Genomic DNA, 13,394 nt, shown 5'->3' on the forward strand with positions numbered 1-13,394 from the left:
TACAAAAATATTTGATAAAAAAATAACAAAAAACAGTAAAAAATTGATCTTAATTAATATTTATTAAAATTAATAAATATTAAATAAAATAATTTTTTTTTATTTCTCCCTAATATTACCGTTTCCAAGTATTACTTGAAAAAGAAAAAGAAAGAGATGTACGTGTTTTGTGCAATAAGGTGCAAGATGGGGCTTGTTAATGGATAACAAGAACATTTAAATTCATTTTGAATGAGAGTAAATTCTATAATCCAGAGAGCTAGTGAGAGGAGTAAGGCAAAGAGAAAGGGAAAAGGGTGGGTGGGGGAGAGGAGCGTAGAATAAGAATAAAGCAAAAGCGAAGGTCTTTCTCATACACAGATCCCCATGGAATGCGGGAACGATCAATAAGTAACCATTCCCTTGCTCCTTCCTGTAACCACATTCCATTCTTTTTGTTTTATATATTCACACACATAAGACACACATACACTCAATACAGAATCAAATCACACTTGTTCTTCCCAAACGCTGGGGGTTGGAACTTGGAACAAGACTATTGAGTACTGTAATAATTACTTACTTATTTATTTGTTTTCTAATGATTGAGTTGCTTTTTAGTATACATATTTTTTCCCCTTAAGACAAAACTCAATTTTTGTTTGTGTTAGAGAGAGAGAATGAAGAGTATAGTGGAAAATGATGATGGCGGTGTTGAGCTTAATAATGAAAACAACTGGTTGGGGTTTTCACTCTCTTCTCCACACCATCATGTTGATTCTTCTTCTTCCTCCTCTGCTGCTTCTGTTCCTCCAACAAGCTTCTACATGAACCACCATGCTTCTCATCTTAGCAGCTATGGATTCTACTACGGAATTGAACCTGACAACAATAATAATAACGTTAGCCTGTATTCTGGTTTTCCAGTTATGCCCCTCAAATCTGATGGCACTCTCTACGGAATGGACCCTCTAATCAACAGGGCACACCCACAACAAGGTTAGCTACCTCCAATAAAAAATAAATAAATAAAAATAAGAAAGTTTTCTGAATCTGATTGTATATTCTTTTTGTGCCCGTGAATAAAGGTATCAATAGTATTAAGTTGGCTTTAACTAAAAATGTTTGTTGTAACTTGTGGTTTGAAGTGATTGGTTCAAGTTCAACGCCAAAACTGGAGAATTTGTTAGGTGGCGGCGATTTGATGGAGACACCTCATCACTATGAATGTAGTGTAGCGGAAGCAATGCCTCTCAGCCTGGACACCATTTTTCATAGAAACAACCACCAACCACACTTGTCATACTACCATGGGCTTCTAGAAGGTTCCAACAAGCAAAGTACGCAAGCTTCAGACACCAACGACAACAATCTCAAGAACTGGGGGGTGATTGAGGTGAATAATGGAGGTGGTGAATTATTAGGAGCTTCTTCAATTGGAACAATGAGTTATGGGGGGGACTTGCAGTCTTTGAGCTTGTCAATGAGTCCGAGCTCGCAATCGAGCTGCGTCACGAGTTCGCAGCAGCGTGTGAGTGTCAATGGCATTGATTCCATTGTTGGCAGCATGGATGCAACAAAGAAGAGGGGTTCTGAAAAGGTTCAACAGAAGCATATTGTTCATAGAAAATCCATTGACACGTTTGGGCAAAGAACCTCACAGTATAGAGGTGTAACAAGGTTTGTTACTTAGTTTACTCATCCTTCCATTCTAATCTTTTCCAGATACTATAACTTGTTTCATTGGATTGGAGACACAGATACACAATTATTGTTATTTTTATTTTTTGGTAACGTTGCATTTTAGTCTCCAACATCTGGTCTAAGTTGATAATGTTTGGAATATTTTATTTTATTTTAGATTTTTAACTAAAATTAATTTTTTTAAAAGAATCTTATTTTTATTATAATTTTTTAGACAGTAATAGAAATTATAATTATAATGGTCGTAATCGTATTTATAATAATTTGACAGTAAAAATAATAGAATAATAAAAAAATAGTATTTTTGAAAAAAATTAATTTTGACAGAAAATTAAAATAGAATGAAATTAAACGTATAAGATAAAAACATTTTAATATTAAAAATAAAAATAAAAATTCAATCTAAATATTAAAAATTAAAACTATATTTTACTCTACTTTTTCTAAAGAAATTTTTTCATCTTTTTGTAATTACTAAAAGCAAAAACAAAAAAAATATCCATCTCTAAATTTCCGAGGCAACATTTTCTTTACCGTGTATATTAATTAGTAATGAACTACGATTCGGACAAATTTTTTCAAGCATTATCTTGGTTTTATTTCCGTTTTAGCAATGTTTATGCAGAAAGAAGGTCAAGTCGGTGATATATGCAAAACATCATTGCTATGATATGGTTCATCACTGATATGCTAATCAATAGCTTCTTATTTTTCGTTATTATTTATTTATTTATTTATTTTTTCAATGTGTAAAGGTTGTTTGTTTGTTTGTTTGTTAAGGCATAGATGGACTGGTAGATATGAAGCACATCTATGGGACAATAGCTGCAAGAAAGAAGGCCAAAGTAGGAAAGGAAGGCAAGGTGAGAAAAAAGGGACAATGTTCCCATTCACTTTTTCCTTTTCTTATTTATTTATTTATTTATTTTTCCCTCTGTTTATTTTTGGTCAAACATATCTATTCAGCTCCATTATGTTCTGCTTTGGTAACATCTGCAATTTTTTCAGTCATCTCTCACTGCTGTTTTTTTGTTTTTTGTTTATGTGTTTTTCTCTTGCGGGGGAATTTAACTCTAATGCTCCATAAATCTCAGTTTATCTAGGTAAGCTCTCACAATACCTACATATATATGTGTCCTTATTTTTTTTCCGTAATATCTCATGAGTCTTTAAAAATTTTTTAGTCAGATATTTAAGTTTTAATAAATTTTAATCACTAAAGACTAATATGAGATTTAAAAATGTTTAAGTTTGTTATGTCTTTTATTAAATAACATTAAAAATTAATTTGTCTAATTTTTTTAATCAAAATTTAAGATAAGAATTGATATATCTAACAAAATAAAAATTTAAAAAATGATTTAGTAATTAAAATTTGTTGAAGATTAAATTACGTGACTTAAAATTTTTTGAGACTGATTTCAAATATTAGTTTTTTAATTTTTGCTGTATTAAATTCCCTTACATTAAATATATGGACAGTTTAGAGACGTAATATCTTTTGAGTTGAAAATGACGCAAGAGATATTAGTTTTTGTAACGAGGAATGTTAGAAGGCCAAAATGGATTATTATTTTTAGTCATTAGTTAGCTATCGATATTTAAAAATATGAGATAAAATATGTTGTTGAATTACTAAACTAAAAAAATTAGACTAAAAATTGAATAGGTACTGATTACAAATTATTTCAATTTTTGCCGCGGACAAATTTTGAAGTCGCAACAGTGTTACTTCAAACAAAGCTGCCGAGTGTTTTATAGGGCCAATACTTGGCTTATTTTATTTTATTTTGTTAAATTCGCAAAATTGTGACTTCAAGTATCCAATTATCCATATTACAGAACGTTTTGAAATCCTCCCACGTATAAACTAATACATCATTATCACAAATTCATGTCTAAATTATTTAACCACAAGTTTAAGATATCATTTAATATTTTGCCTATGATGTTAACAAAAGAGAGCAAAATTAACGTTTTATTCAAGTGATTACAAAATTTTCATTTCTTAGGGGGTTATGATATGGAAGAAAAAGCTGCGAGAGCTTATGATATGGCGGCACTCAAGTACTGGGGACCCTCCACACACATTAACTTCCCTGTAATATACTTATAATTGATTAATTAATTAATTAATTAATTAGTTCAATTTGCTTTTTCTTTTTTCTTTAAATTATATTTTCTAATCAATTTCATTGGACAGTCCTAGTCCAATAAAGTGATTGATGATATGATGATCCATTGATCCTATTATAATTGTTTCTCTTTTTTGGCCATGTTCTTTATTTGATAGTTGGAAAATTATCAAAATCAACTTGAGGAAATGAAGAACATGACCAGACAAGAATATGTTGCTCATTTAAGAAGGTAAAATCCTTGCTACTGTTTCATTATTATGTTTTAGTAAATTTGTGAACAACCCATGTTAGTATTACTTATTTGACTAATTCAATTACTAATGTTTATTATTACTCAACTTTGTGGAATCAGAAAAAGCAGCGGATTCTCAAGGGGAGCTTCAATGTACAGAGGAGTAACTAGGTCTGATCATAGGCTAAAATAATTACATAGCATATATTATAGATTAAACTACTACTTTTATCCATAAAAATTCATAATGTTAACAAATTTACTCATGAATAAATGAAACTAACTTTATACTCATCAAAGATGAAAATTTACACATGAAAAAGATCGAAATATTGATCAGTATACAAATGAATAAATTTAATATTGAGTACTTTGAGAGGCGGAGCTTCATACAAGACAAGGGAGGGCAATAGCCTCCCCCAACCATCAAATTTTCTTTACAAGTTATGTATAAATTTTAGTTTAGTCTCTTCTAAAATCTTTATTTTATTCTTTGTTAATTGTAAATTTTTCTTTTTGGCCCCTTCCTGAAAGTTAATCTAACTCCGTCTTTGGACACTTTTGTCATATAAAAACTATTTTTCGTCAATACAAATTAGTTTCGTTTATTCATGGTTAAATTTGTTAGCATTTTAAGATTTCATAGTTAGAGATGACAGATTAGATTATACTTTGTTTACATAATATTTTCACAAAAGAAGTTCAATATGTTCTAAATTTGGTTTCCCTTATTGTTCAATTGTTACGTAGCAGACATCACCAACATGGAAGGTGGCAAGCTCGAATTGGAAGGGTAGCTGGAAACAAAGATCTATATCTTGGAACCTTCAGTGAGTAATTTTGATAGTTTCTTAATATACCACTAATTATTGGTTTATTTTATTGACTTTTTTTATGTGTTTTACATGAATTTAAAAACTTATTATTAGCCTCTGATTGTGATCCATGAGAAAATCTAATATTGTAAAGTACTTTTATTCATGGAAACAGCTTTTGTCTAAGGCTGTTAGTTGTACGGATGAAAGACAATCATCACATAGAATCTGCAATGTTCACTGAAAATACCATGATTCAATGTTTCTGACCAAAGATGGAAAAAACATAAAAGAAAAAAAAAGAATAAAAGAAAGAAACATGTTCCAATGATAGTAGAAAATGCTAATAATCATTGCTCTTATTTGAAATGAAAACTTCTTAGGCACACAAGAGGAAGCAGCAGAAGCTTATGATATTGCAGCCATAAAATTCAGAGGGGTTAATGCCGTAACAAACTTTGACATAACAAGATATGATGTCGAAAAAATCATGGCAAGCAACAACCTTCTAAGCAGTGAGCTAGCACGGCGGAACAAAGAGGTTCTTGTTGGCAGAGCCGGTGAGTTTAGTAACAACCTTGATAACCAAAGCCAAGAATCGATTCTAATGCAAATCAGCCAGAGCCAGCCAAGACTGGAGGCAATAGACAATATGTTTTTTCAAGAAGTGGAGGATCCGAGCAAGATTTATGCGCATTTGCATAATGCGCATGCATCGAATCCTTCTTCGCTTGCAACAAGCTTGAACAGCTCAAGAGAAGGTAGCCCTGAAAACAGGACAAGCTTGCCAATGCTCTCTGCCGGAGGAGTAGCTTCTACCAAGCTATTGGCAGCCGCGGCAACTATTCCGGTGCTTTCTTTGCCTCAGATGCCGGTTTTTGCTGCTTGGACAGATGCATAGACATACTCTTCCCCTTCTTTTAATTAATTACCTGTTAAGTGAAATTTCAAGCTTCCTTTTTTTAATTATTATTATTAGTAAATCGTGAACAATAGTACATGAAGGGGTTGTTGGTGGTCTAGGCGAAAAAAAAATTGGCGGTTTATTTTTCAAGTCTTTTGCATTTCAGCATTTCACTAGTAAAAAATTCCAAAATTTTCATATCCTTATGACCCTTGTGTCCTAGTTTTTAGTACATTCATAATGCATTGATTAGAGAAGAGTGACTTAAATTTACTAAGTTTAAATTAATGCATATTATAACACAGTAAGATAATCTAACAGTGTAAACTGAAAATTTAGTAGAGAATTTCAATATAACATCATATTCAAATCTATATTACTAGATTATCATAGTGAATATGTTTGAGGCATGATAAAATCGTTGATCCATATAGAAATTTGTAGAAAGTTACTCGGGTATAGATGAAGATTTTTGTGCAAGGAAGTGAGCAATTCATATTCATGCAATGTAACACTAACACTGTAACACATGAATTCTGATTCTCAGTGAAATTCCAAAAATCTATGCGCAAATATAATGAGTACTAATTGGTAAAAGAAGGATGAGAAGGTTAATAAAAAAGTTATGATTAAGAAAACATGAAATGATTGAGGCAATATCAATATGCGAGGGGGACACCATTCATCATCATTAGTTTCAGCATTGTTGGTCCTATGAAGTACAAAACCCAGCTCAGTGTGTCCCAATTATGTTGTTTTTAGTTTCTTTTTAAAAAAAGAAAAAATAAAAATCCCTTTGACCATAATAATCAAAGATGATCACGTCATTGCTAGGGATTCTCCACATCCAGTAGTGTCATCATTACTTAGAACAACTTTTTCTTGTTAAAGCTTTGTCTAAAGGCATGAGATATTCCCTTACTGCTCAATTCAAACAAAAGGGAAGTGGGTGCAAAGATGGATTCCCTCATCATCAGAATAGAATAATCACTTTATGTGATCTAATTGATGACTTAGTTGATGGCTGATTTTCTTTTTTATGAAAATTATTGTTGTATTATTTTCGGTTATAAAAAAGTGGTGTGTTTTAATTTAGTACGGAGATAATAATAAATCGGAGAATTTGATTTGTGTTTTAAAAATTTTAAAAAATTAAAGTTTATAAATCAGAGAGTTAGATTTGTGTAAGTTTACAAATCGAAAAGTCGATTTTGTACAAGCTCACAAATTGGAGGGTCGATTTTGTATTTTAAAAATTTTTAAAAATTAAAGTTCATAAATCAAAAGATTAGATTTGTGTATACGTAAGTTCACAAATTAAATGATCAATTTTGTATTTTAAAAATTAAAAAAAAAAAGTTAAACTTTATAAATTAGAGGGTCAAATTTATAATCTTCGTATAAAAAAAACATACCAAATTGGCAAATTTCACGCATTATTAAAAAATAGCACTATGAATCTAATATTAAAATAAAAAAGTATTTAGTTGATTGCCCCTTTCTTATTTTTACGTATTTTTTTTTATTTGTTGTTTGTCGGCTGTATTATACTTTAATAGTGAAAAACAAATTGTTGTGATGTAAATCAAGCTCTCTTAAATGGGGTCTTTTCTAAAGCTTTTTCTTTAAATTTTTTATGATTGATCGGTGGCTCTCGTTCTTCTTTTCTAATAAATGTACTTGTTTGTTTCTTTGTTCTTTTCTATTTTGATATGCTGGCTATAATGTTGATCCATATTTGAATGATCTAATCTAGTTGAATTAGTTTTTCTGTTTGTCAAGACGTTATGTATGTCTATAACTTTTGCTGTTAAGTACTAACCGAGCTTAACCCATATGGTTCCGTTCCATGGTACGTGTATAGCACTCACGCTTATTATTTTTTGTGTGGGAAAGAGTTGAGTGCATCTCACAATGATGGGAGAAGAGATGAGTTTTTCTTTGCTATGGTGTGAACAAATCGGTCCCTCCCATTTGTTTCATTTTTAAAATCAACAATCACAAATCAGATGGTCCGATTTGTGTTTTTAAAAATAAAAAAAATTTTACTGTTGAAATCGGACCGTCCGATTTCTATTTAAAAAAATAAAAAAAAAATAAAAAATACAAAACGGACCATGCGATTTGTAGTTTTTTTTAATCAAACAAATCGGACCCTCCGATTTGTACTTTACTTTTTTTTTTCAAACAAATCGGACCGTCCGATTTAAATAAAACACCATATAAAAAAAACACCTAATCTTTCCATAACAATGTATTACACATATATTTATACAATATAAAAAAAATTAGCCTAGCACTCAAGGTAGGCTAATTTTTTAAAATATTGAGTAAACTTTGGTATAATACTTTATTTATTAGATTTTATATATGGAGTTTTTTTAAAATTTAAGGAGCAGAATAATTCAAGAGGGTAAGTTGCAGTAGCAGAATTTTTTTAATTTATCTTTAGCACTACGCTGGAGCGTATTGTATTTTCTAAATATATCAAAATACAATATACATGAGATATATTGTACATTTAATATTTAAAAAAATAACATATAGAGAATTTATTGTATATTTTAATATTAAATATACAATAGACGAAAAGTGTATTGTATTTTTTATTAAAAAATAATATAACTGAATAATATTTATTTTATATCTGTTTATCTTGACACAACATTAAGTTCAATGATTAAGTTGCAAAATGATGACTTGAGTTATTAAAAAAATATAGATTGCACGTATGTAAATAAGTTAAGGTTCTGTTAACCAAATTCTTTAGGGCATAGAATTTGAAAGTTCTCAGTAATTAATTTGGTGTTTATAAAAATTACAAAAGCAATCTTACAATAATAAGTAAACAACAATTATAAAATTTAGTTACTAAATATTTTTTTCATAAATTTATATTTTTTAATTAGTTTTTTAAATTATGAAAGAGATATGTGTATTTGTGAAGTTGTGGTTCTACGAGTGGGTAAATCCTCAAGTTATATTATTTATTATGGACATCTGGAGTATAAAAAACTTTTCACATCTTCCACTCTATCTGCATCTTCTTAATGTACCAGTTATATAACATCAACAACCATAATAATAAATACACTATTTTAGTAGAACAAACATTAACAATAAGCAATAATAAATAAACTAACACACTATTAACCACTCAGATAAAGATGTTTAAAATATATTTTTTTAAAAATATTTTTTAGTAATTAAAATTAAATGCATATAATCGATTAAACTGTATTATTTTTATCAAAATTAGGTCATACAAATTAATTTAACTAAAAAAATAGTGAATCAAATTTTGAACTGATCTAAATTAATATTATTTTTTTATAAAAAAAGACTACAATACTCTTATTATAAAAAATTCTAAAATAATTTATTTTATATATATATATATATATATATATATATATATATATATATATTAATTTTGAAAACTCTAAATTCTAACCTTATGACAACAGAGAAGTAAAAGACTAGAATTTATGATTATCAAAATTAATATATATAATAGGAGTATTTTAGTCATTTTCTATAATAAGGGTATTGTAGTAATTTTTTATAAAAAATAATATTAATTTAGACCAGTTCAAGATTTGATTCACTATTTTTTCGGTTAAATTAATTTGTCTGGCTTAATTTTGACAAAAATAACACAGTTTAATCAATTATATGTTAATTTTTAATTACTAGAAAACATCTTTAAAAAAAAGACGTTTTGAACGTCTTTATCTGAGTGGCTCCCTACACTATTACCTACATCGTCATCCTCATCATCGCTCTCATCGTCATTGTCGTCCTCGTCGTCATTATCAATCTTAGCCGTTGGTGCTTGTACTTGAGAAAAATCAACTGTATGATTACGACCAGTGACAGATCCAGAAAATTTTAACATCAGTGCGGACAAAATATGTATAACATAATAATAATTTAGGTTTAGCTAATATGTGTTCTAAGGACACATGACAAGCTTATTATTAGTGGAAGGTTTTAAATATTTTCATTTAATAACTGTAAAATAAATACATTAAAAATTTCAATTTTTTGTATTTCCAATAAAAATATTCTCCATTTGTAATCTTAATATGTGTCTTTAGGACACAAGATAAATAAACTCTAATAATTTTTATAATAAAAATATTATGTTACATAAAAATTATCTATAAAATTATTTCTTAACCATTATGTATTTGTGTATAAATATATTTATTGTTTAATTCATTTTCAATATATATTCTATATGGGTAGTTACTTTTTATGTACATATAGCATAATTATTGTTATAATTATATTTTGTTATTGTAAAATATATTTAGTCTTTAAAATATATAATTTACAAATTAAAATACTAAAATAATAATTTAAATAATAATATATAATTTATAATTCTATTTTTTAGGTTTGATATTTTTTAAAAAATTGAGTAATTTTTTTTTTAACAATACAATCGAAATGTCTCTTTTTTTTTATATATATCACTAAAAAATTATTTAGAAATTCACTTCTCATACAATCAAAAGCCAACTCTCAGTGATATTCATAGTTGAAAAAATTATTTCAATTAATATAGTTGCACAGAAAAAATTAAAACTAATTTTAAAAAAAGATAAATAATATCTTTTGAGTTAATTTATAAAAAAGAACACCAATCTCATTTAAATTGACAATTGATCATTCTAATAAACATCTAATATGAAATTCTTAAATTGAATATTAAGAACCAAAATTGAGTAAAAAACTATTGTGGGATAAAATTTGATAATTTAATGGGGGCAAATAAATATTATTATCATATACTACTAAAAAATTTTTTAAATTATAGTGGAACACTTACCCCACTACAATGTGTATAAATCCGTCCCTGGTTACGACCAATCCCTCTAGTAACACTCTGGATCGAATCACTCCATATCGTGTTTTTAATCCACAGACGACTGATTCGGAGCTATTCAAGACGATTGCTGACTAGACTATGGCGCCTGCTCGTTAACTTCAGGAGGTTGTGACTAGGATGTGAGGGTCAAAGGACAAATTATTTACCCATTGCGACATGTCTGTTTTAGGCCCCCACCAATATAGCTGACAAATTGAGGATTGCTCTGCTGTGACATAGAGAGTCGATAATATACTTGGTAGGGCTGCATGTGTAGTGAATGTGAGTCAGGGAATAACTGCGTAAAGAATGAGGGTCCAGGCTCAGTGGATGGTTGTGTGTACGGGTACTGGTATGGGTGCATAAAAAGCTGTGGCTACGACTGTGGTTGTAGCGGTGGTTGTGGCTGTGTAACATAACCAGTTAATCGCAGGTAACCCCGATATGCCTCAGTATATCATTGCATATATTAATCAGATGCTTGATAGTGCAGTACAAGATTACCAACCATAACAGATGTTCAACTGTTTGTTCACCTCATAATGTATATGGTGCACGAAAATTACTTCACACTATGTAATTCTGCACAACTAACCAGCAAGTGTACTGGGTCGTCCAAGTAATACCTTACGTGAGTAAGGGTCGATCCCACGGAGATTGTTAGTTTGAAGCAAGCTATGGTTATCTTGCAACTCTTAGTCAGGATATTAATTTGTGGTTATCAATTGACTTGCAAATGAACAAGAGAGCATGAATTAAAGGTTACTTGTTATGTAGTAAATGAGAATATGTTGGAGTTTTGGAGATGCTTTGTCTTTTGAATCTCTGCTTTCTCCCTATCTTCTTCTTCACGCACGCACGTTCCTCCTATGGCAAGCTGTGTGTTGGTGGATCACCGTTGTCAATGGCTACCATCCTTCCTCTCAGTGAAAATGGTCCAGGTACGCTGTCACCGCATGGCTAATCATCTGTAGGTTCTCGATCATACCGGAACAGGATTTGCTATCCTTTTGCGTCTGTCACTACGCCCAGCACTCGCGAGTTTGAAGGTCGTCACAGTCATCCAATCCCAGAATTCTACTCGGAATACCACAGACAAGGTTTAGACTTTCCGGATTCTCAAGGATGCTGCCAATGAATTCTAGCTTATACCACGGAGATTCCGATTACGGAATCTAAGAGATACTCATTCAATCTAATGTAGAACGGAAGTGGTTGTCAGGCACACGTTCATAGGTTGAGAATGGTGATGAAAGTCACAGATCATCACATTCATCATAATGAGGTGCGAATGAACATCTTAGATAGGAACAAGCGTGATTGAATAGAAAACAGAAATACTTGCATTAATTCATCGAGACACAGCAGAGCTCCTCACCCCCAACAATGGAGTTTAGAGACTCATGCCGTCAAAGAGTACAAAGTTCAGATCTAAAATGTCATGAGATCCAAAATAAATCTCTAAAAGTTGTTTAAATACTAAACTAGTAACCTAGGTTTACAGAAAATGAGTAAACTATGATAGATAGTGCAGAAATCCACTTCTGGGGCCCACTTGGTATGTGCTGGGACTGAGACTAAAGCCTCTCACGTGCCTGGGCTGTTTTGGGCGTTCAACGCCAGGTTGTAACCTGTTTCTGGCGTTGAACTCCAACTTGTAACTTGTTTCTGGCGCTGGACGCCAGACTGCAACATGGAACTGGCATTGAACGCCAGTTTATGTCATCTATCCTTGAGAAAAGTATGGACTATTATATATTTCTGGAAAGCCCTGAATGTCGACTTTCCAACCCAATTAGAAGCGCGTCAATTGGACTCTTGTAGCTCCAGAAATTTCATTCCGAGTGCAGAGAGGTCAAGATCCAACAGCATCAACAGTCCTTTTTCAGCCTGAATCAGATTTTTGCTCAGCTCCCTCAATTTCAGCCAGAAAATACCTGAAATTATAGAAAAACACACAAACTCATAGTAAAGTCCAGAAATATGAATTTTTCCTAGAAACTAATGAAAATAAACTAAAAACTAACTAAAACATACTAAAAACTATATGAAATTAACTCCAAAAAGCGTATAAAATATCCGCTCATCACAACACCAAACTTAAACTGTTGCTTGTCCCCAAGCAACTAGACAAATAAAATAAAATACAAATAAGTCAAGAAGCAATAATATCTCAGAGTTTTTGAGTGAAGCTCAGATTCTAATTAAATGAGCAGGACTAGTAGCTTTTTGCTTCCGAACAGTTTTGGCATCTCACTTTATCCATTGAAGCTCAGAATGATTGGCATCTATAGGAACTTAGAATTCAGATAGTGTTATTGATTCTCCTAGTTCAGTATGTTGATTCTTGAACACAGCTACTTTTATGAGTCTTGGCCGTGGCCCTAAGCACTTTGTTTTCCAGTATTACCATCGGATACATAAATGCCACAGACACATAATTGAGTGAACCTTTTCAGATTGTGACTCAACTTTGCTAAAGTCCCCAATTAGAGGTGTCCAGGGTTCTTAAGCACACTCTTCTTTTTGCTTTGGACCTTGACTTTAACCGCCCAGTCTCAAGTTTTCACTTGACACCTTCACGCCACAAGCACATGGTTAGGGACAACTTGGTTTAGCCGCTTAGACCAGGATTTGATTCCCTTAGGCCCTCCTATCCACTGATTCTCAAAGTCTTGGATCCTTTTTATTACCCTTGCCTTTTGGTTTTAAGGGCTATTGGCTTTTTCTGCTTGTATTTTTTTTT

At 31.0% G+C, this 13,394-nt stretch overlaps 1 protein-coding gene across 3 annotated transcripts; it reads left to right on the top strand.

Moving 5' to 3' along the window:
• Positions 1-320: 320 nt before the first annotated feature.
• LOC107628000 (AP2-like ethylene-responsive transcription factor ANT) lies at positions 321-5,975 on the top strand. Of its 3 annotated transcripts, none has more exons than XM_016330807.3 (10): positions 321-547; positions 651-978; positions 1,128-1,659; positions 2,464-2,546; positions 2,778-2,786; positions 3,696-3,784; positions 3,977-4,050; positions 4,174-4,224; positions 4,807-4,883; positions 5,252-5,975. In XM_016330807.3, exons 2-10 carry the CDS (start codon positions 660-662, stop codon positions 5,767-5,769), a joined length of 1,752 nt encoding a protein of 583 aa, XP_016186293.1. In that variant the 5' UTR covers positions 321-547; positions 651-659; the 3' UTR covers positions 5,770-5,975. The 3 variants fall into 3 exon arrangements, with proteins under 3 accessions (XP_016186293.1, XP_016186301.1, XP_088357429.1); XM_016330815.3 differs by having other exon boundaries at positions 321-542; XM_088501303.1 differs by lacking the exon at positions 2,778-2,786.
• The last annotated feature ends 7,419 nt before the right edge of the window (positions 5,976-13,394 follow it).

Source organism: Arachis ipaensis, chromosome B1, assembly GCF_059453495.1.
Source record: "Arachis ipaensis isolate K30076 ecotype BB chromosome B1, ASM5945349v1, whole genome shotgun sequence".
NCBI classification, from domain to species: domain Eukaryota; kingdom Viridiplantae; phylum Streptophyta; class Magnoliopsida; order Fabales; family Fabaceae; genus Arachis; species Arachis ipaensis.